The 21,347-nt window shown below is 65.2% G+C and overlaps 2 protein-coding genes across 6 annotated transcripts in view; one reads left to right on the forward strand and one right to left on the reverse strand.

Annotated features, from left to right (window-relative positions):
- Positions 1-871: 871 nt before the first annotated feature.
- Positions 872-12,311, forward strand: PTPN23 (protein tyrosine phosphatase non-receptor type 23). Of its 3 annotated transcripts, XM_032106968.1 has the most exons (26): positions 880-1,152; positions 1,844-1,918; positions 2,485-2,612; positions 2,978-3,054; positions 3,160-3,209; positions 3,751-3,882; positions 4,151-4,231; positions 4,678-4,809; positions 4,974-5,021; positions 5,221-5,277; positions 5,447-5,505; positions 5,766-5,845; positions 5,941-6,055; positions 6,193-6,258; positions 6,364-6,509; positions 6,917-7,225; positions 7,546-7,700; positions 7,793-7,944; positions 8,195-8,374; positions 8,533-10,546; positions 10,688-10,869; positions 11,061-11,165; positions 11,253-11,391; positions 11,466-11,579; positions 11,660-11,924; positions 11,962-12,298. In XM_032106968.1, the coding sequence occupies exons 1-26, from the start codon at positions 1,069-1,071 to the stop codon at positions 12,207-12,209; spliced, it is 5,193 nt and encodes a 1,730-aa protein (XP_031962859.1). In that variant the 5' UTR covers positions 880-1,068; the 3' UTR covers positions 12,210-12,298. The 3 variants fall into 3 exon arrangements, with proteins under 3 accessions (XP_031962004.1, XP_031962859.1, XP_031961169.1); XM_032105278.1 differs by having other exon boundaries at positions 881-1,152; positions 11,660-12,311; XM_032106113.1 differs by lacking the exons at positions 10,688-10,869; positions 11,962-12,298 and having other exon boundaries at positions 872-1,152; positions 11,660-11,921.
- Positions 12,312-12,360: 49 nt separating this feature from the next.
- The window catches only part of SCAP (SREBF chaperone), a 42,633-nt gene continuing 33,646 nt past the window's right edge, over positions 12,361-21,347 (reverse strand). For 2 of the 3 annotated variants that reach the window (XM_032116895.1, XM_032116040.1), the window contains exons 14-23: positions 20,286-20,477; positions 19,228-19,423; positions 18,327-18,442; positions 17,644-18,229; positions 17,099-17,184; positions 16,398-16,480; positions 15,438-15,622; positions 15,110-15,190; positions 14,277-14,483; positions 12,361-13,657 (exon numbers count right to left, since the gene is read on the reverse strand). In XM_032116895.1, coding sequence (XP_031972786.1) covers positions 13,412-13,657; positions 14,277-14,483; positions 15,110-15,190; positions 15,438-15,622; positions 16,398-16,480; positions 17,099-17,184; positions 17,644-18,229; positions 18,327-18,442; positions 19,228-19,423; positions 20,286-20,477 — 1,978 coding nt within the window. In that variant the 3' untranslated portion in view covers positions 12,361-13,411. The remainder of the gene's footprint in view (positions 13,658-14,276; positions 14,484-15,109; positions 15,191-15,437; positions 15,623-16,397; positions 16,481-17,098; positions 17,185-17,643; positions 18,230-18,326; positions 18,443-19,227; positions 19,424-20,285; positions 20,478-21,347) is intronic. The other variant, XM_032117730.1, reaches the window with a different exon arrangement.

Consider the following 21,347-nt stretch of genomic DNA (forward strand, 5'->3'; position numbering starts at 1 on the left):
GTAAAAAGGGATTAAAATGGGGCTTCAGTGGGAGGGGAAGGAGGTGCTCCAGGTGCTGGAGCAGGGACCCACCCTGTGTCCCCAGTGCCACCTGGACTTGCTGTCCCCATGTCCCAGGTTCAGGTGGCCCCTGTGACCCCATCTCCCTGAACCGCAGTGTCCCAATATCCATGGGTCCTGGTGTTCCCATGTCCCAGATCCTGATGGTTCCAGTGCCTCTGTGCCCTGCTGTCCCCAAGCCCCAAATGCCCATGAGCCCCAGTGCCCAGGATAACCAGAGTCCCAATGTCCCTGGGTCCTGATGTCCCCGTGTCCCTGTGCTTGTGTCCTGTGTCCCCAGTCCCCGGTGTCCGTGTGGCTGATGAGCCGGACAGGCTGCCCAGGGCGCAATTCCCAGCTGGAAGAAGGCGGCTCTGGTGTGCTCCTTCTGGGAGCTGCTGAGGAGCTCCCCCCTGTACCAGAACCTATCAAACAGTTCCGTTAGTGGCTCAAATAATTACATTAATGGATCAGTTAATTAGTGGAGCAGATAATTACATTAATGGGTTAAATACATCAGTGGAGTATTGTAGGATAAACCCCCATTACTCTGATTGATCCACGTTGTTGGAACAGCCCTGGGGAGAGAACGAGGCATCCCTGGGACCACCGAGGCGTCCTGGAGCCCAAAATACACAACACGACACTGGGGGGACCGGGGAAGGTGGGGAAGAGGGTAATTAACGGGGTAATTAATTAACGGCACCCCGTCAGGGGAGGCCTTGAGGGGCTGGGGAGGGCCCGGGTAGCGCTGGTTGCCACAGCAACCACCCCGCCCCCCCGGGGGCGGAGCTTCGCCGTGACACCACCCGTGTCCTCCAATCAGCGAGCGAGGCGTCTCCATGGTAACAGCGCTTGTCCCGCCCCGAGCGGGCGTGGCCTCGCCGTCACCCGTGGTTACGGGCGGGGCGTTGCCATGGGAACTGAGCCGGAAGTGTCGCGCGGACTCGGTGTCCCGTGAGCCCCCGCGCGCGGTTCCGGCGGGCCGGGCCGTGCCGGGATCGGGAGCGGGGCCGGGATCGGGCCGGGATGGAGGCCGTGCCCCGCATGCCCATGATCTGGCTCGACCTCAAGGAGGCCGGGGAGTTCGCCTTCAACGCCGCCGTCAAGAAGGTCGGGCCGGGGAAGGGGCGGCGGGGCCTGCGGGGGCCGGGAGGGGCCGGGGAGGGGCGGGGTGGGGCGGGGGGGTTTGGGGTCTGTGAGGGGCGGGGGGGGAGCGAGAAGGAGAGGTCTGGGCTCCTTTGAGGTGCTCAGAGAAGAGGAAAAAGGCGGTCGGGATGCCTGGGGGGGTCCCTGCAGCCGTCGGGAGTCGCAGGTGGGGGGGCTTTGGATCAGGACGGGGGCACGGGGGGCGTGAGACGACGGGACCCCCCTTCCCCGAGCCCACCGAGGGCCGGGGGATTCCGCCTTGTCCCTGCCACCCCCGTGGGGACCTGATTAATCAGTCACTTAATTAACAGCTGTGAACAAGCTCCACCCCTGCCCGGCGCTTCCCGTGCCACGGGATTTATGGATGGGGAGGATTCGGGGGGTCCCGCGGCGTTTGTGTCGCTCCCCTCGCGATTTTGTGGGGGCCGCAGGCGGCCCCTGGGAATGGCCCCACCCTGCCTCACCCTGGGGGCCGGGGGGACCTTCTCCCTGCCCAGAACTCCCTTTTCCAGCCATAGCCCTTCCCTGATCCCATCCCGTGGGCGTGAAGCTCCTCCTTGGGAGCCACCCCAGCCCGGCCCGGTGTCCTCCCTCCCCATCAGCCTCTCCGGGGCCTGGAGGGGCTCCGGGCCTCTCACGCTCTCCCCTTTTCCAGTTTGTCCTGAAGAACTATGGGGAGAACCCGGAGAACTACAACGAGGAGCTGCGGAAGCTGGAGCTGCTCCGGCAGGTGAGGGGGGACCGCCCGGGGGGCTCTGGGATGGCTCTGCCGACCCCCCCCCAGGCCGGGGGCTGGGCCTTGGCTGCTCCCCTCCCTCTCCTGTGTCCCAAGGAGCAGCTCTTGGATGATCCCAGTGATCCAGGAGCCGTGAGCTGCTGGGTGGGGGGAGCAGGGACAACTCCTGGCGGTGGCCCTCGGGTCCCCAAAGCCCAGGGCGGTCCCAGCAGGCCCAGAGTGGGGGGGTCCAGACACCCCCAGCCCAGCACTGGGATTTGTGCTGAAGCAGGAGGGCAGGAAACCTTCCCAGGTGCTCCTGCTGTTCCCTCCTCTCCCAGTGTGCCCCAGGACACCCAAATCCCTGTGGTTCTCCCACCCCTGGGAGCTGTGCCAGGAGTGCAGAGCCTCCTTTTCCCACTCTGGATCCATAACGTGGCTCCCTCGGCCTCGTTTTTGGGAGAACTCTCCTGCTCCCGAGGTGTTCCCGGAGGCCTCGCCTCATCCCAAGCAGCCTCATGGTGCTGTTCCTGCCTGGAACGTGTCCCCAGAGCCTCTCCCTGTTCCTGTCCTGTTCCTAGAGCGCCGTCAGCGTTCCCAGGGACTTCGAGGGCTGCAGCACCTTGCGCAAGTACCTGGGGCAGCTGCACTTCCTGCAGAGCCGCATCCCCATGGGCAACGGGCAGGATGCCGCTGTGCCCGTCACCTGGTGAGGGGCTGGGGGCACGGGGATGGGGGCTGAGCCTGGCAGGACGTGGCCGTGCCCATTCCCTGGAGAGGGGCTGCTCCAGGAACCCCCTGGGGAATGGGGTCCTGTCCTGGGTGGCCCAGGGGGGTCCCAGGAAGCCCCTGGGGGATGACAGTGTCCTGCCCGGGGTGGGACAGGGGTGGCCCAGCAACCTCCTGGAGAATGGGGTCCTGCACAGGGTGGGACAGGGGGATCCCAGGGAACCTTTGGGGAATGGGGTCCTGCACAGAGGGGTCCTGGGGACCCTTGGGGAATGGGGTTCCCTATAAATCCTCCTCCTGGAAGAATCCCTGGTTGCTCCCTGTCCTGTGCCCCTTTTCCCCCAGGACTGAGATCTTCTCGGGCAAGGCAGTGACACATGAGGACATCAAGTACGAGCAGGCCTGTGTCCTCTACAACCTGGGTGAGCGCCTGGCTTCCCACAGGTTTGGGCCTCCCTGGTCCAAGCCCCCATTCCTGGGGGTGTCAGGGTGTCCCTGCCCCACTGAGCCCCGGCCTGTCCCCACAGGAGCTCTGCATTCCATGCTGGGAGCCATGGACAAGCGAGTGTCCGAGGAGGTAACGACCCGGCAGCCCTCGGGGCCAGCTCTGTCCCTCCTGGGTGTGACAGGGCAGGGACTGTCCTGTGCTGGGCACTGTCAGGAACTGGAATCGGGACAGGTTTGGGGTCTCCAGGGACAGGACACTGAGGGGCTGGAGTGTGTCTGGAGATGGCAGCGGAGCTAGGAAGGGGTGCAGCACCAGGAGGGACTGAGGGATGAGGAGACTCAGGGGGAACCTTGGAGACAGGAGAGGGCAGCTGGGGCAGGGGTCAGGCTCTGCTCCCAGGGAACAGGGACGGGAGGAGAGGGAACGGCCTCAGGCTGTGCCAGGGGAGGCTCAGGTTGGATATTGGGAACATTCCTTCCCCAGAAGGGCTGTCTGGCCCTGGCACAGCTGCCCAGGGCAGGGGTGGAGTGCCCATTGCTGGAGGGATGTAACATCCATGTGGATGTGGCACTTGGGGACATGGTCAGGGATGGCCTTGGCGGTGCTGGGGGCTGGGTGGACTCCGTGATCTGGGAAGTCTTTTCCAAGCCCAACAGTTCCATCCTCTCAGGGCATGAAAGTTTCCTGCACCCACTTCCAGTGCGCCGCGGGCGCCTTCACCTACCTGCGAGATCACTTCCCACATTCCTACAGCGTGGACATGAGCCACCAGATCCTCAGCCTCAACATCAACCTCATGCTGGTAGGCACTGGGGGCACTGGTGGTACTGGGACACCTCAGGTGTGTCCGTAGGGTTGGTGTTCCCTGAGGATCCCAGGAGATGGGACCCCAGTGTCCCCCGAGGGGCTCTCTCCCAGGGGGGGAAGGAGGTTTTGGGATGCACTGGGGGATCGAGGAAGGCTCAGTGCCCTTCCTCAGGGCTGGGATTCCCTGTGCAACATCCACGCTGGGAAAGGGGCTGGAGCCAGTGGAACTGGGACACTGAACATTCCCCTCTTGTCTCTGGCAGGGCCAGGCACAGGAGTGTCTCCTGGAGAAGTCCATGCTGGACAACAGGAAGAGCTTCCTCGTGGCCCGGATCAGTGCCCAGGTGAGCTCCAGGAGCTGCTCCCAGCACGGCCCTGCTCCCGCTGCTCCGAGATCAGGAGCTGGAGAGGGACTTGGGGCAAGGGCCTGGAGTGACAGGACACAGGGAATGGCTTCCCACTGCCAGAGGGGAGATGTGGGGGGAGTATTGGGAAGTCCTGGCTCTGAGGTGGGTGAGGGACTGGAATGGATTTCCCAGAGCAGCTGTGGCTGCCCCTGGACCCCTGGCAGTGCCCAAGGCCAGGCTTGGAGCAGCCTGGACTGGTGACAGGTGTCGCAGCGATGTCACAAGTCCCTGGCTCTGGTCCCAAATGCATCCCTGAGTTCCCCCAGCCATTTCTCTGGGTGATCCGAGTCCTGGGGCCGGTGCTGGTGATTCCCCCTTCCGTGTCCTGCTCTGGCCCCCCTGGGATCCGGCATTCCCGGGTTCTCCCCTGTCCCTCTCCACAGGTGGTGGATTACTACAAGGAGGCCTGCCGGGCACTGGAGAACTCAGAGACGGCCTCGCTGCTGGGCAAGATCCAGAAGGATTGGAAGAAACTGGTTCAAATGAAGATCTATTATTTTGCTGCTGTGGCCCACGTGAGTGGGGGGAACTGGGGCTGGGGGGGCTCTCCCTGTGCTCCCATCCCACCTCGGGATGCTCCTGCCAGCTTTGGAGCAGCTCTGGCCACTCCCTGGGTTTTTCCTCCTCCTCTCAAAGCTCTCCCTGGAGTTACAGAGCTCTGATCCCAGTTTTTTTCCAGCTGCACATGGGGAAACAGGCCGAGGAGCAGCAGAAGTTTGGGGAAAGGGTAAGTGGGGCCGCTTCATCCCCTCCAGCCGTGGTCCTGGGAAGGGGGTCGGGTCCTGGAAGAGGCTGCGTATCCACAGCCGTGTCCTGTGTGCTGCCAGGGCCTGGGTGCTCTGGGAAAGCTGTGGGCAGCTCTGGTGTCCCTGTTCAGAGCCAGGACAGTGCCTCCCGTGCTGACCCCAATTCCCGCTCTCCCGCAGGTCATCTACTTCCAGAGCGCTCTGGATAAGCTCAACGAGGCCATCAAGCTGGCAAAGGTGTGTTCCTGCTGTCTGGGACTGCAGGCTTCCCACTTCCCAGCTGGGCCCTGAGCTGCCAGGCTGGCAGGAGGGGGACTGGGATTGGTCTAGGAGGCTCAGCTGCCTCCAGGCCTCTCCGCTCATGGCAGGAGCGCTCGGACAGCGATTCCCACTCTCAATTCCACAGGGGCAGCCTGAAACCGTGCAGGAAGCTCTGAGGTTCACCATGGATGTCATCGGTGGGAAGTGAGTCTGTGGGGTGCCCTAGGATGTATCCATGCTTTTCCAGGGGTCGGGAATGTTGGTGGACAGGGAGCCTGGGGAGCGTTCCCACTGTCCTGACATGCAGAGCCCAGCACTGCCCCAGGCCCTGGGGACGGATGGCTGCTGTGGGAATTGCTGCATCAATCCCAGGAGGCCCAGGGGGCTGAACCCATTGGGAGCAAGCTCAGGGGGCCAGGAATGCCCCCCACTCCTTCTCTTCCAGCATCACTTCCCATTTCCAGGTACAATTCAGCCAAAAAGGACAATGACTTCATCTACCACGAGGCTGTGCCTGCGCTGGACACTCTGCAGTCCGTCAAAGGTCGGGGGCTTTGGGACCCCTGGGGACAGGGATCGGCTGGGATGGAGCAGGAGGATCCGTTCGGGAGCGATCCCAGCCCGGGGTGTGTCCCGCAGGTGCCCCCCTGGTGAAGGCTCTGCCCGTCAACCCCACGGACCCCGCGGTCACCGGCCCTGACATCTTCGCCAAGCTGGTGCCCATGGCTGCCCACGAGGCCTCGTCCCTGTACAGGTGTGTCCGGGCTCCGGCCAGAGCACACGGGATGGGGTGGGATGGGGTGGGATGGGGTGGGATGGGATGGGATGGGGGTCTGGAGCCTGGTGGGGATTTCCTGCACTCACAGAATGTTCTGTCCTGTCCTGTCCCAGCGAGGAAAAGGCCAAACTGCTGCGGGATGTGATGGCCAAGATTGAAGCCAAGAACGAAGTGCTGGAGTACGTGAGGGGCCCGGCCCTTCCGCCCCACGGGGTCCCGGTGCTCCCGAGCCTCTGCAAGGGGGGACACTGCCAACCCCTTAGGGGCCCCTCTGTGTCCCACAGCCAGTTCATGGACTCCATGCAGCTGGACCCCGAGACCGTGGACAACCTGGACATGTACAACCACATCCCGCCCGTGCTGATGGAGAAATGCGCCGCGCTCAGCGTGCGCCCAGACACCGTCCGCAACCTCGTCCAGTCCATGCAGGGTGAGGGCTCCGGGACCCTGGGGCTGGCACTGCTCCCTGCCTGGGGCTGGCACTGCTACCTGCCTGGGGCTGGGGGTTCTGAGGGTGGCACTGCTCCCTGCCTGGGGCTGGCACTGCTCCCTGCCTGGGGCTGGGGGTTCTGAGGGTGGCACTGCTCCCTGCCCAGGCTGTTGGGAATGTTCTCACCGATGGCTGGTTCTGTGCTGGCATAAATTCCTGAATCCCAAAGCATTTTCCCTGTTGGATGGGAGGAGGGATGACCCCAAGGGGATGGGTGCCCACGAGCCCAGCATGCCAACACCTGGGCTGCCGTGTCCCTGCCTCTGGCTGCCGGGTTTATTCCTGGAGCCGCCGTGTCCACGCCTGGCCCAACCCCCACCAGCCCCCCCCCCCCCGTGTCCCCCCAGTGCTCTCTGGGGTCTTCACCGACGTGGAGGCGTCGCTGAAGGAGATCCGGGACCTGCTGGAGGAGGACGAGGCGCAGGAGCGGAAGCTGCAGGAGCTGCTGGGGAGGGTCCCGCCGGCGCCGGGGTCCCCCCCGGGGCTGGCCGAGGTGAGCAAGGAGTGCTCCAAGTACCTGGAGCTGCACGAGAAGGCGAGTTTCACCAACACCGAGCTGCACCGCGCCATGAACCTGCACCTGGGCAACCTGCGCTTGCTCGGCGGCCCCCTGGAGCAGGTCCGGGCCGCGCTGCCCACCCCCACCCTCTCCGAAGGTGAGTCCTGGCCTGGGGGGCTGGACGAGGCAGGGCTGTCCCCCTTGTGTCCCCCCAGGGGAGTGGCAGTGCCCCTAGGCTGGGGAGGAAGGGCTGCCCTCCCTGTGCCCCCCTCGGTCCCCGTGTGTCACCTGGCACTGGCACCGTCCGTGTGAGGGGGGTGGGGGCTTGTCCCCCAGGAACGTGCAGAGTGGGTCCTGTTCGGGGACAAAGGGGACAGAGAGTGTCCCAGCCAAGGCCTGGCTGCGCAGATCCCACCCCGCGGGTTCCCTGCGGTTCCTCGGGATCCGGCCCCGCCCCTGACCCCGCCCCACCTCCAGACGACAAACAGGTGCTGCAGAACCTGAAGCGGATCCTGGCCAAGGTGCAGGAGATGCGGGACCAGAGGCTGTCCCTGGAGCAGCAGCTGCGGGAGATGATCCAGAAGGACGACATCACCACCTCGCTGGTCACCACCGACCGCTCCGAGATGAAGGTGGGCTTGGGACACCCCCTGTGTCCCACTCAGGGACCGCTCTGTCCCAGGGCCCTGCAGACCCTCCCGTGTCCCCTCCCGTGTCCCGGCAGAAGCTCTTCGAGGAGCAGCTGAAGAAGTACGACCAGCTCAAGGTGTACCTGGAGCAGAACTTGGCTGCCCAGGAGAACGTGCTCAAGGCCCTGACTGACGCCAACGTCAAATACGCGGCCGTGCGCAAGGCCCTGGCCGAGGTGGAGCACAAGTGAGTGGGGAGGAGGGGTCCTGCTGCCCCGGGGGGGTCTCAGTGCCCAGGATCAGCCCTCACCCTGGGACAGGTGTGGGGCCACTGCCAGCTTCTCCTGTCCCACCGCACTGCCAGGGCCGTGGTGGCTTTGTCCTGTCCCTGTGCCCAATCCCAGCGGGAACTGGAGGGTTCCTCAGGTGCCTGGAGCCAGTGCCCGCCTTTACGCTGGCACTGCATCCCGCTGAGCCCCTCCGTGCCCCCCTCCCAGGTGGAACACAACCGTGCAGACCCTGGTGGCCTCCTACGAGGCCTATGAGGACCTGATGAAGAAGTCCCAGGAGGGGAAGGATTTCTACACGGACCTGGAGGGGAAGGCGGCCAAGCTGCTGGAGCGGGCGCGGGCCGCATGCCAGGCCAGCGAGGCGCACCGGCAGCAGCTGCTGGAGAGGTGGGTGGGCACAGACCCGGGCTGGGGGGCCAGTGAGACCCCCGGGGGGTGAGAGGGGCCTGTGGGAGCTGTGGGTGGTGGCCTGGGGGGCTCCTGGGGCCCATGGGGCAATGGCAGGGCAGCACCCGGCCCCACACTGAGCCCCCCTGCCCCCTCAGGGAGCTGAAGAAGCAGCCGCCCCCCCGGCCCACGGCCCCCAAGCCCCCCCTGCAGAAGAAGCCACTGGAGCTGGAGGCCGGGGGCCCCGAGGCCGCCGAGTTGGGCTCCCTGGTGCTGTCGGAGCTGCCGGAGGAGCTGCGGAGCCTTCCCCCGGAGCTGCTGCCCGGGCCCCTGGCCCAGCTGCCCCCCCCAGCGCTGGCCGCCCTGGCCGGGGGGCTGCGGGCCCCCGAGCCCTACATGCTGCCCGGGGGCGTGGCCAGCGCCCCACTGCCCCCCCTGGCCCCCACGCCCCCCTTCCCGGGGCACTACCGCCTGCCCGGGCCCCCCGCCGTCCCCAGCCCCTTTCCTCCCACCGGGGGCGTCCCGGGGCAGCTCCTGCAGCCCTCGGCCCCGGCCGGGCCCGCCCCCAGCTCGGCCGCCCCTCAGCTCTTCCCGGCCGCGCCCCTGATCCGCGCCCCGGGACAGCCGGGCTTTGGGGGGGGCCCCCACGTGCTGCCCCCGCACTCGTCCCCCCAGCACGGGCCCCTGCCCGCCCCCGCCTACGGCCTGGGCCAGCCCGGGGCAGCCCCCGGCCCGCTCCGGCCCCCCGTGCCCGGGGCAGCCCCCGTGGGTGCCCAGCCGGGGGTGGGTGGCCCCGAGCCCCCGGGCACGCGCCCGGCCACCACCACGGTGGACAGCGTCCAGGCCCCCATCTCCAGCTGCTCCGTGCCCCCCCGGGGACCCCCGGGCCCCTTCCTGCCCCCCCAGCGCCCGGGGGGCCCCCCGGCCCCCTTCCCCTACACTGCGAGGGGGGTTCAGCCCTTCGGGGCACCGGCTCAGGCCCCTTTTCCCCCGGCACAGCCCCCGCCCGCCTTTGCTCAGGGCCACCAGCACTTCCCCCCAGGTCCCTTCATGCCCCCGGGCCGAGCCCAGGCCCCTCTGCCCTTCCAGCAACCCCCCCGCGTCCCCCTGGCACCCCCGGCCCAGTTCCCCCAGCAGCCCTTCACCGGTCCCGGGGGGCAGCTGCCCCCCCCGGCCCCGGGGCAGGCCCCGCTGCCCCCCCAGCTCTACCAGCTCCCCGGGCAGGACCAGCTTCCCCCCACGGGCCTCGCCCCGCACCCGGGGGCCGTGCCCTTCCCCAGGACCCCTGCCCAGAACGGCCCCCCGGCCCTGGGGGGGCTCCAGCCGGTGCCCCCCGGGTCCCCCGCCCTGCCCTTCTGCCCCAGCCCGGCCCCCCCCAGCGCTCAGCTGCCCCCCGGGACCATGGCCCTGGGCCCCCCCGCGCCCGCCCCGCCCAGCCAGGCCCCCTCTCCCGGCCCCGTGCCGGGCCCCGTGGTGGTCCAGGGCCCGCTGGTCCCGTCCCCGGCCCCGTCCCCGTCCCCAGCCCTGCCCATGCAGCCCCCGGCGCCGCGCCCCCCTCCCGCGCTGCCCCCGCCGGGCGCCGGGGACTCGCCGTTCTCTCGGCAGAGCCCCTGCCCCGCCGACCTGCTGTCGTCCAGCCCCGAGAGCCAGCCCGGCGGCTCGGCCGCGCCCGGGGGGCTGCTGCAGCCCACTAAGGCGGGGCTGCAGGAGGGGCAGCGGCCCCGGGCCGTGCAGCTCATCGAGGCCGACCCGTACGCGGAGCCCGAGCGCGTCCGGCGGCTGCTGGCGGAGCTGGAGCAGTTCCGCGCCCTGGCCGAGCGGCTGGAGCGGCCCGCGCCCGGCGGCGGCTCCGAGCTGGACGCGCTCTGGAAGGAGCTGCAGGAGGCCCAGGAGCGCGACGCCCGGCAGCGCTCCATCGCCATCGCCCGCTGCTACTCCATGAAGAACCGGCACCAGGACATCATGCCCTACGACCGCAACCGCGTCGTGCTGCGCTCGGGCAAGGACGACTACATCAACGCCAGCCGCGTGGAGGACCTGTCCCCGTACTGCCCCGCCCTCATCGCCACCCAGGCCCCTCTGCTCGGCACCGCCGCCGACTTCTGGCTCATGATCTACGAGCAGAAGGTGTCCGTGGTTGTCATGCTCGTGTCCGAGCAGGAACTGGACAAGGTGCGTCCTGTCCTGGGTGCAGGGACGGCCGGGCGGGGCCCCGGGGTTCGGACACCCTACCCGGTGCCCGTGGCCGGGTGTCAGCAGGCCCTGTGGGTCCCGAGGGTCCCCGGGGTGTGCTGACGGCCCGTCCCGCGGCAGAAGGTGCTCCGGTACTTCCCGTCGGAGCGGGGCCAGCCCGTGGCGCAGGGCCCCCTGACCCTGGTGCTCACCAGCCTGCGCGTGACCCCCACGCACGTGGAGCGGATGCTGACGCTGCAGTACCGCGACCAGAGCCTCAAACGCACCGTGGCCCACCTCCAGTTCACCTCCTGGCCTGAGCTGTACGCGGAGGGGCGAAGGGAGGGGGCTTGGGGAGTCCCGCTGCGGTGGGGGAGGGTGGGGGGCCCTGGGAGCCCCGATCGGGGGCAGGTCCGGGACCACAGCTCCGGAGTGGGGGAGGGTGTTTGGGCAGCCTCCGAGGGGGGGCTGAGTGCAGAGAGCCCCCGAGCCAGTGTGTGCTCCCCACCCCCAGGGGCCTGCCCGACAGCAAGGGGAGCCTCCTGCGCTTCATCCAGGAGGTGCACGGCCATTACCTGCACCAGCGCCCGCTGCACACCCCCGTCGTGGTGCACTGCAGGTGAGCGGGGCCAGGAGCTCCTGAGGGGGGGAGAAGGGCTCCCCTCTCATCTCCCGGGGCTGTCACGGCTCGGGGGTCTCTCCGCAGCTCCGGCGTGGGCCGCACCGGCGCCTTCTGCCTGCTCTACGCCGCCGTGCAGGAGGTGGAGGCTGGGAACGGCATCCCGGACCTGGCGCAGCTGGTGAGGCGGATGCGGCAGCAGCGCAAGCACATGCTACAGGAGAAGGTACTGCGGGGCTGCACCCCCGGGCGTGAGGCAGGGGCTGCGCCCTCGGCTCTCACCGTGTCCCTTCCCTGCAGCTGCACCTCAAGTTCTGCTTCGAGGCCGTCTTGCTCCACGCCGAGCAGGTGCTGCTGCGCCACGGCGTGGGCGGCCCCGCCCTGGCCAAGCCCCCAAACAGCACCTCCCCCAAGGTGGGTGTAGGAGGGTGTCGGGGGCTTTTGGGGAGCTCTGCCATTCCCAGGGCTCACGGGGCCGCTCTCCCGCCCCCCAGCTCTACCTCCAGCAGGACCCGCAGGACCTGGTGCTGGGGGGGGATGTGCCCATCAGCTCCATCCAGGCCACCATCGCCAAGCTCAGCATCAAACCGGGGGGGCCCAGCACGGAGCCCGGGGAGGGCTGGGGGGTGGATCCTGCCCCCGCTCCAGACCCTGTGGATGCTGAGGTGCCGCTGGTGATTCCTGATGGCGTCGTGGACGGTGTTGGTGCCCCTGGCCCCGAGCCCCCCGCCCTGAGGCCGCCCCTCCCCGAGCCACCGGGTGACACTGAGAACAGCAACCACGTGGGGGGGGAGAGCCCCGAGGGGCCGGGGGGGCCGCCAGAGCCCCCCGCTGCCCCCCCCAGCCTCCTCCTCCTCCTCACTGGAGCTCTTGGCCTCGCTGACGCCCGAGGCCTTCAGCCTGGACGCGTCCCTCAAGGGCAAACAGCGCATGAACAAGCAGAACTTCCTGCAGGCGCAGCCGGGCGAGGGGCTCCGGGGGCCCCGGCCCAGCGACGACCCCCTCAGCATGCTCGACCCCCTCTGGACCCTCAACAAGGCGTGAGGGGGGCGGGGGCCCCCCGGCCCCCAGCCCCACTTTGTTTGACTCCAGGTAGAACTGACTTTTTCAGCTATTTGCTACTAAAATAAAGCGAGTTTATCTGCAGGGCCGGGCCCTGGTGCTGCCGGGGGCGGGGGTCAGGGCTGAGCCAGGCTCGGGTTAGTTCCGTTTAATGGATGTTCCTGCACACGTTATAAAACACGATCGGTACAAAAAGCGTCCCCTGTACAGCACAAAGGTACAGCTGGGCGAAGGCCACCCGCGGGGGGCTGGGCCGGGGTCCCGGGGGTCCCCCCTGCCCCGGGCCGGCGCCGCCTCTACAATCACCGGGGGTCAAGAACAGACATCATCGGCAGTTCAGGGCAGGGCGGGGAGCCCCGGCCTGGGGCGGGGCTGCAGCGGAGCCCGCAGAGCGCCCGGGGAGGGGAGCGGAGCCGCAAGCCCGTGCTCGGGGGAGCCCCGGGTGCTGCCCCGTCCCTGGCTGTGCACCTTGGTCCCGCTGTGCCCCCGCTCGGGTCCCTCCCCAGCAGGAGGGGGCGAGGGCTCCGCCCGCTCCCAACCTGAGAAAAGCCTCCTCTGGCCCCGCAGCGGGAAGGGGGGGGGGAGGAGGAGGAGGAAGGTGCTATTGCTGCAGATGGGGCGCAGGAGGGAGCCGGGCAGGGCAGCTGTGCCAGGGCACGGCGAGGGCAGCACTGCCAGGGGCTGGACCCCCGCGCCCCCTGCCCCAATAAATAACTATTTACAGGGTATAAATAAATAGGGCGAGAGCTGCAGCGGCCCCGGGCGGGATCAGGCGGGGCCCTGCCGCGCCCTAAGGCACGTGGGGGCCGAGCCACGCCCGGGAGGGACCGGTCCCGGCCCTCTCCCGGCTGCCACCCGGGGCCGGGGCTGGCCGAGGGCTGTCCTGGGAGCGGTGCTGGGCTGGGACAGTCACTGCTGGGTGCCTAGCCTGGGAGCCACCACACTGTCCCCCCTCCTGCCCTATCCTGCCCCCGTGTCCCCCTGCACCGTCGCGCTGCCGGGGAGTCCCCAGACCACGGAGAAGATGCTGCTGGACCAGGGGAGAGCAGCGAGGGCGGCGGCCCCAGCTCGCTTGGTGCAGGAGTCGCTCCGGTGGCACGGATGGAGCCATGGAGCCGGCGGCCCCGTGTCCTCTCCGGCACAGCCCCGAGCCCCGCCTCAGTCCCGCCGGCCCCTCCTCCTGCTCAGTCCAACTTTTCCAGCACCGAGGGCACGTAGACCAGGCTGAGCTCGCTCCCGAAGTTGCAGACGATGGCGGCGTTCTCCAGCACCAGGATCTGCCGCGCCGGCTGCGACTCGTTGCTCTTGCCCAGGTAGACGGTCTGGAGCAGGTCTCCGTAGCCGATGTCCCAGAAGGACACGCAGCCCTGGCCGCCCGTCACCAGCAGGTTGTCGGAGATGACGCCCAGGCTGGCGCCGCAGCCCAGCTCCTGCGGGACAGAGGGCGGAGAGCTGAGCTCCAAGGGGCTGGAACGGGGCAGAGCCCTGCGGTGGATCCGGACTGTTCTGAGCCTTTGCACGTGACAGGGAAGCTTCCAAGCATGTGGAGCTGGAGTAGAGGCTCCTCAGCCTCCAAGCGCAGCAGAGGTGGTGGGGGCCAGGAAAACCCAGGAGGACCCCTGAGGCTGTGACGTGGAGCTGGGGAGCCTCAGCCTGGAGCAAAGGAGGCTCAGGGGGGACCTTGTGGCTCTGCACAAGTCCCTGACAGGAGGGGGCAGCCGGGGGGGTCGGGCTCTGCTCGCAGGGAACAGGGACAGGACAAGAGAAGTGGCATCAGGCTGTGCTAGGGGAGGGTGAGGTTGGACATCAGCAGGAATTTCATCATGGAGAGGGTGATTAGACATTGGAAGAGGCTGCCCAGGGCAGTGGAGGAGTCCCCTTCCCTGGAAGGATTTAAAAGCCGTGTGGATGTGGCACTTGGGGACACAATCAGTGGTGGCCTCGGCAGCGCAGGGGGGTGGTTGGACTCTGTGGTCTCCAAGAGCTTTTCCAAGCCAAGCAATTCCCACTTTCCTGGTTAACCCTCCCCAGCTGCCCCACAGGTCCCACCTGCTGGATGGAGTAGAGCTTGATCCCCGAGCTGCGGTCCCAGATGCTGATGACGTCGTCCAGGCCGCTGCTGATGACACAGGACGTGGTGCAGGTCAGGGAGGTGACGTCCCCACGGTGGGCGAACATGTGGCTCACGCGGCTGCCCGTCAGCACGTCCCACAGGCAGATGGCCCCGTCCTGGCCGCCACTCGCCAGCACCATGGTCTGCAGGACACCAGGGCCAGTCAGCACCGGGGGACACGGTGCCACCGACACTCCTGGTGCTCCAGGCACTCCCGGTTGCAAGAGGTCACGTGAGGGTGGGCTGGAACCCTGCACTGCCAGCCCAGGGGTTCCCTGCCTGTTCCGTGTGCTCGAGCAGGCTGGGGGGAACAGACCCCAGGTGCCCCAGGTGCAGAAGCACCTGAGTTCACTTGAGGTGGGAGAGCACCTGGGGGCACATGCTGGCTTAGGGAGCACATGGGGGGCTCCCACTCCTCCTCCCGGGGCCCAGGGGGCAGAGCCTCCCTGGGGGCTCAGGCCCTGTTTCAGCCCTGCTCAGCCCTGCCTGGCAGTGCAGGAACAGGGATTCCCTGCTCCAAAAGGACAGGGAAGCAAGAGATCTCTAGGGGAAGAGATTGCTGAGCTGACAGTGAACTGGAGGAAAACTCTGGCTTGGCCGGAGAGAGATGGAGGGACCCAGGTGGGTGCCCCTGGCTGAGCCACTGGCTCAGGGCTGGGACCAGGGATGAAGCCAGGTATGGGCCAAGGTGTGATCTCAGGGGTGGGCTCAGGTATCAGCTCAGGTGTGAAGGCAGGTGAGGGCTCAGGCCCAGCAGCTCCCCCCGTACCTGGTCGATGTACACGGCTGTGATGGCTCCCGAGTGGCCCTGCAGGGTGAACAGGCAGCACGAGTCCTCCAGCCGGAACACCTGGGGCAAGAGAGGCTGGAGTGAGGCTCTGGGGCCAGACTATCTTTAAGATAGTCTTGAAGAGCTTTTCCAACCTCAATGATTCCATAATTCTCTGAAGTCACCCATTCCTAAGGCATGAGGGTACCATACCCAGCCCTTCCAACTCCTCCAATGCCACATCCAGGCAGGTGAACAGAACCCACGGAGCTTCCCGAACTCCCCCGCCCTGTGTGCTCCCCCAGCCGGCTGTCCCTGTCCCCCTCACCCTGAGGGTGTGGTCCTGGCTGCCGGTGACGAGGCGCCCGGCCGCGGCCTTGAGCGCAGTGATGGGTTTGTGGTGCGCGCAGGCCACGCTGTGGGTGAGCTGGCACCGCACCGCGGCCCCGCGGCCCAGCTCCGGCGATGGTGGGAGGCTGCTCCTGCCCGGGGCACCTGCGGGGACACAAACACCTGAGCCAGGGTCAGGACACCTCGGGATGCTGTGCCTCAGGGGGCTGGGTGCTGGGCTTTAGGGAATCTGGGGCTGGTACTGCAGTGAACCCTCTATGCTCAAGAACAAGTGGAGGGAGGGTCTCAACAGGGTCAAAGAATTCCAGACTGGTTTGGGACAGAAGTGACCTTAAAGCCCATCCAGTGCCACCCCCCGCCTGTCCTGGGCAGGGACACCTTCCACTATCCCAGGTTGCTCCAAGCCCCATCCAACCTGGCCTTGGACACTTCCAGGGATGGGGCAGCCACAGCTTCTTCAGGAAATTCATTCCAGTCCCTCACCACTCTCCCAGGGGAAGAATTTCTCCCCTATATCCCATCTCAATCATCCCCTCTATTGTGCTCCAGAAGCAAAGGAACCCTGTGCTCTAACCAGTCACCCCCATGGGCCAGTCTGGGCTGTGCTGGCATTGTGCCATGGCCTCGGGCTGTTCCCGGGGTGGGAACAAGTGAGACAGAGAAAGGAGTGAGAAGTGGAAGGAGGTAAGGGCAGTGCTGGCCCCCGAAGCACATGGGAGCCTCCGGCCCTGTGCCCTGGGGAAAACCAGCATGGGGATGGCGTCCCAGCACAGAGAGCTCCCACAGCACCCCTCAGCTCAGTACAGCTCCGGGTGCTTTGGAGCAGCTACCACCAAAGCTGAAGTGCGTGTGAGGAAGACTCAGCTACGAGGAAGAAGAGGGAGGAGGGACAGGCAGGAGCCCAGGGCAGTGCACTGACATTCCAACACCCGCTCACCTCGGAACTGCAGGTGGTTCAAGGCTGTGTGTGTCTCCAGAGAGAAGAAATCCAAGGAGCCATTCAACCGGGCAGCCACGATCCTGAGGGGGAGATGTGGGGGGTGAGGAGAGGCCCCTCCCCGAGCCCCAAACCCGGACGTCCCCTGGGCCAAGCGCAGACCACCCGCTCCCAGGAGGAGGCTGCACAGAGCTGGGCTGGGAGACTGGACACAGCTCCGAATGGACTGGACAACGGCAGCACCTCTGGAACAGCAGTGATCCAAAGGTATCCCAGCCCTGAAACCCTCTGGATATTCAGCTACTAGAAAGACTGAGGGCTGAAGAAGTGGCTGCTGGAGCAGACCTGGAGCCAGGAAAGCTGGTGAGAGGTGGATACACAGAATGATTAAGCTGGATATTGGGCTGGATATCAAGAAAAGGTGGTTGGGCACTGAGCAGGCTCCCCAGGGAATGGTCACAGCTCCAACCCTGCCAGAGCTCAGGCAGCATTTGGACAATGCTCTCAGGCATAGGGTGGGATTTTTGGGGTGTCTGTGCAGGGCCAGGGGTTGGACTCCATGATCCTTGGGGGCCCCTTCCAGCTCAGGGTATTCCATGACCCTGATTCTAAGGAGGAGACTTCTCAGCTGAGCCTCTGCTGCCAGGAGCTGCCGTAGAGGTTGGGGCTGGGGATCTCCCAGCACTCGCACAAGGAGTTACCTGTTGTTGAGGAAGACGAGGGCCGTGATGCCGGATTGTCCTTCATCATTGCTGCTGCGGAGGGTCCCCTCGATGGCATCCCACACCTGGGGGAGGAGGGGTCACTGCGGTGGCACTGGCCAGAGGAGCACTGAACACAGGGAGTCTGGGATCCTGAGCAGGTCCCTGTGCTCTGCTCCCAGCCCCTGAGCTGAGTGAGCAAGTCAGAGCTCCCTGTGCTGTGCTCCCAAGCTGTGTGACCTGCCTCCCGTTACTGCATCCCTGCTCCTCACCTCCAGCTTCCTGTTACTGCATCCCTGCTCCTCACCTCCACCCTCCCGTTACTGCATCCCTGCTCCTCACCTCCACCCTCCCGTTACTGCATCCCTGCTCCTCACCTCCACCCTCCCGTTACTGCATCCCTGCTCCTCACCTCCAGCTTCCTGTTACTGCATCCCTGCTCCTCACCTCCACCCTCCCGTTACTGCATCCCTGCTCCTCACCTCCACCCTCCTGTTACTGTGTCCCTGCTCCTCGTTTCCTGTCACTGTGTCCCTGTTCCTCACCTCCAGCTTCCCATTACTCCTGCCAGCCACGATCAGGTTCCCCTGCAGTTCCAGGCTCCAGACGGAGCTCTCCAGGTCCCCGCCCCAGGACGGCAGGGGTGAAGATTTGTCACATCCCGCGCAGGTCTCGTCCCCCAGGCTCCGGTCCCCGAGGCTGCGCCGGCGGCCGCCGCACCCGCCCTCGTCGGAGCCACACCCCGGGGAGCGGCCGCTGCTGCCGCAGAACCCGGCGGGGCCGTGCGGGGCCGAGAGCCCCGGGAAGTTCATGTTCCTGCAGCTGGAGCTGCCGTGCTCCTCGTACACCTTCCCAACCAGGCTGCTGAAGTCGTATCCCGAGTCCTTGTGGCGAGTGCCCACGGCCCGGAGCCGCGGCTCTGACTCGGCCGCCTTGGCGTGCTCCGAGAAGTTGGTGTCGATGAGGGAGGTGAGGTCGGGCTGGTCACAGAACAGGGGGGGCTGGGGGGGGCCCAGCAGCCGTTTGAGCTGGTGATTGCTCTCAAAGGAGTCCTCCAGCCCGTTCTTCCCGTCCGGGCTGGGATCCCAGCCCTCCTGGTAATCGAAGATGCCGCTGCTGTCCCTGCGCAGCCTGGGAGGAGGGACAAAGCTCAGCCCCACCGCTGGCGGGAAGATGGGAGCACAGGGATGTGGGGATGTGGGGCCATGGGACACGGACAGGGCCATACCTGGGTTTGGGGATGACAGTGAGGCAGTCGCCCGTCTGCGCGTCCCACACGCGGATCTGCCCCACCAGGCAGCAGCTCACCAGCAGCATCCCATCACTGGCCAGGCACTCGATGTCCTGGCAGGAAGGAAGGACAAGCACAGCTCAGTGTGGCACCACCGAGGCCTCTGGACCCTGACACAGCCTGGTGTGGCGGAGGAGCTGCAGAGATGATGGGTTTCCTGTCAAATCTGGCTGGTTTAGGAACCGAGGGACGGTGAGGACATGTGTGTCCCTGAAGTGTCCAAGGCCAGGCTGGACAGGGCTTGGAGCAACCTAGGACAGTGGAAGGTGTCCCTGCCCACGGCAGGGCTGGGACTGAATGAGTTGGACTGGATGAGTCCCTTTCAACCCAAACCACTCTGTCATTGTGGCATTCCAGGATCTCTGCCCAGAGACCTCAGTGTGCACTGGACTGCTGCAAATCCAACAGACTGTGTCTGTCTTGCCTTTCCCTGACAAATTCTGTCCTAGCTGATGGTAGCTTCAGGAGCAGAGGTGCAGCTTCTCTGGGAGACACAGCACAGCATTTTAAACTCACGTCTGGATGCCCAAGAGCTTTGTTTCATCTCAGAACAGGAAGAATCCCAGAATCATCCTGGTTGGAAAAGCCCTCCCAGACCATCGAGTCAACCTGTGACTGATGCCTGCCTTGTCACCCAGCCCAGAGCACGAGTGCCACATCCAGTTGTTCCTTGGACCTCAGGAATGTGGAGGTATCCCAGTAAAGCAGGGAATGGATGCCAGAGGTGGTGATGGTGGGAATTGCAGAAAGCAAGTCCCAGGAGGAGATGAGAACGTGTAGCAGGAATTTCATGCTACAACATCCTTTCTTTATGTATTTATTTCTGAGTGGGACCTACCATGAGGTGTCCCCTGAGGACCAGGGGCACGATCTCGGTCTCGGGGGGGGAGTAGCCGTAGTCGTCGCAGGGCAGGTCCCCCCTCCGGCGCCGGCCCGGCCCGTTCTGCCCGTAGTTCTTGGGGCACAGCACCCGGTACAGGCAGAACAGCAGCAGCACCAGCAGGATGCCCGAGGCCAGGCCCAGAGCAGCCACCCTGGGGGAGACACACACGAAGACAAGAAGGTAAGAAAAGAAATTCTAATTTCTAGTCCAAGGATAGATTTGGAAAATCCTGTGCCAGGATTACTCACGTGCTGGTCTGAATTTCTCAGCTGAGAAAGCTTTTCAACAAATTACAGAGATTTGTTGGAAATTAAAGGGGGTTTTAATGGGAAAACGACAATTTCAACAAGGTTTTGAGGCTTTTCAGTAAGGAAAGTGACGAGCAACTAAGATTCAACTCAGATTTTAAGAAAACACTAGCTGGGGATTGGGATAACACAGTGTGTTCAGCACTTGCAGATTCAGGCAGGGGAGTGTGAGCCATCCTCTCTGCAGGGAGGGAAGCTCCTTGCACCAAAGTTTGATCTAGCACCCAGTAAGTCATTATCAAATGATATCCAGGTGGTGGCTGCCCCATCCCTGGCAATGTCCAAGGCCAGGTTGGACAGGTCTTGGAGTGCTCTGGGATAGTGGAAGGTGTCCCTGCCCATGGCAGGGGGTGGCACTGGATGAGTTTTAAGGCCTCTTCCAACCCAAACCTGAGGTTCTATGAAATCACAACGTTTATACCCCCACATCCACCTCCTGTCCTCATCACCCAGTGACCAGCCCTGAATTGCATCAGGAGCACTAAGAGCCTCCATGTACAGCCCATTCCTGCCCTCAGCTGATGGAAAACTGCCAGGAGAGATCAATTTAATTTTGCACTGGAGCCTCCCAAGCATCCCGAGCTTTGGCACTGACGTTTTGTGAGCTTTTTTGCTCTCCCAGCAAAAGGACTGGCCCAAAGCAGCCCCGGAGTCCCACTGGGGTTGGTTGAGGCAGGGTCAGGAGGCTGTGAGAGGATGTTTTACTTGTAAAGGGTGACGTCCTGGTGGCCGTGGGGCTGTGCTGTGCGGTCCGGCTGGGGTCCCGTGTCCAGCTTCCCCGCGCTGCCCGCCAGGAAGGGGTGGTAGCGCGAGGCCTCCTGGGGATGCCGCATCTCCAGGGCCTCCTGCGGCTTCAGGTACAGCGTGACAGGGATGGCTGGCAGGATGCTGATGTACCTGAGGGGGGACAGGAAGAACAGCTCGGGAGTGACACGAGGGGACACAGGGACAGGTGACTGGGCAGCCATGGCAGGTCCCAGGGCGCTTTCAGTGCTGTAACCTCAGGTGCTCTGAACTGAAGATCTCCTTGGGAATATTCTCTGAAGTTACTCTCCAGGTTTTAACCCTTCAAAGAGCCAGCAGTGGAATGAAGTCCTGATGAGATCAATTGGATCCCATGAATTTAAGTAAGGATCTCACTTCCTGCACGGTGCAGGCTGGGAGGTCTCACCAAGCTTCTTCAGCTCACACATCTCTTCCTCACATGTACTATTTCCATCACTTACACATGATTGTATCAGAGAATTGTGGAATTACTGAGGTTGAAAAAGCCCTCTGACACCATCAAGTCTGACTGTTCCCCCTTGCGCTGCCAAGGCCACCACTGACCCACGTCCCCAAGTGCCACATCCACATTGCTTTCAAATCCCTCCAGCAATGGGCACTCCACCCCTGCCCTGGGCAGCTATGCCAGGGCTGGACAGCCCTTCTGGGGAAGGAATGTTCCCAATATCCAACTTGAGCCTCCCCTGGCCCAGCCTGAGGCCATTCCCTCTCCTCCTGTCCCTGTTCCCTGGGAGCAGAGCCCGACCCCCCCGGCTGCCCCCTCCTGTCAGGGACTTGTGCAGAGCCACAAGGTCCCCCCTGAGCCTCCTTTGCTCATTTTGCAAAATTTAAAACTTCACTTCCAGGATCAAGGAAGACAAAGACACCAAGCACATAAAACACCCAAGATCACAGAGAGACACAACCCTGATTCCCAGAGGAACAGCCCTGGGGGCTTTGTGAGCTCTGTCCACCCCAGAGGACCTGCTCAGCAGCTCCTCC

Source organism: Corvus moneduloides, chromosome 1 (assembly GCF_009650955.1).
Source record: "Corvus moneduloides isolate bCorMon1 chromosome 1, bCorMon1.pri, whole genome shotgun sequence".
NCBI classification, from domain to species: domain Eukaryota; kingdom Metazoa; phylum Chordata; class Aves; order Passeriformes; family Corvidae; genus Corvus; species Corvus moneduloides.

What these genes read in the sequence shown, in the direction of transcription:
- PTPN23 (XM_032105278.1), top strand. Translation starts at nt 1,069, where the DNA reads ATGGAGGCCGTGCCCCGCATGCCCATGATCTGGCTCGACCTCAAGGAG. An exon ending in CCTCGTCCAGTCCATGCAGG is followed by an intron (nt 6,510 to 6,916) that starts GTGAGGGCTCCG and finishes GTGTCCCCCCAG; the next exon opens with TGCTCTCTGGGGTCTTCACC. An exon ending in CCGAGCAGGAACTGGACAAG is followed by an intron (nt 10,547 to 10,687) that starts GTGCGTCCTGTC and finishes GTCCCGCGGCAG; the next exon opens with AAGGTGCTCCGGTACTTCCC.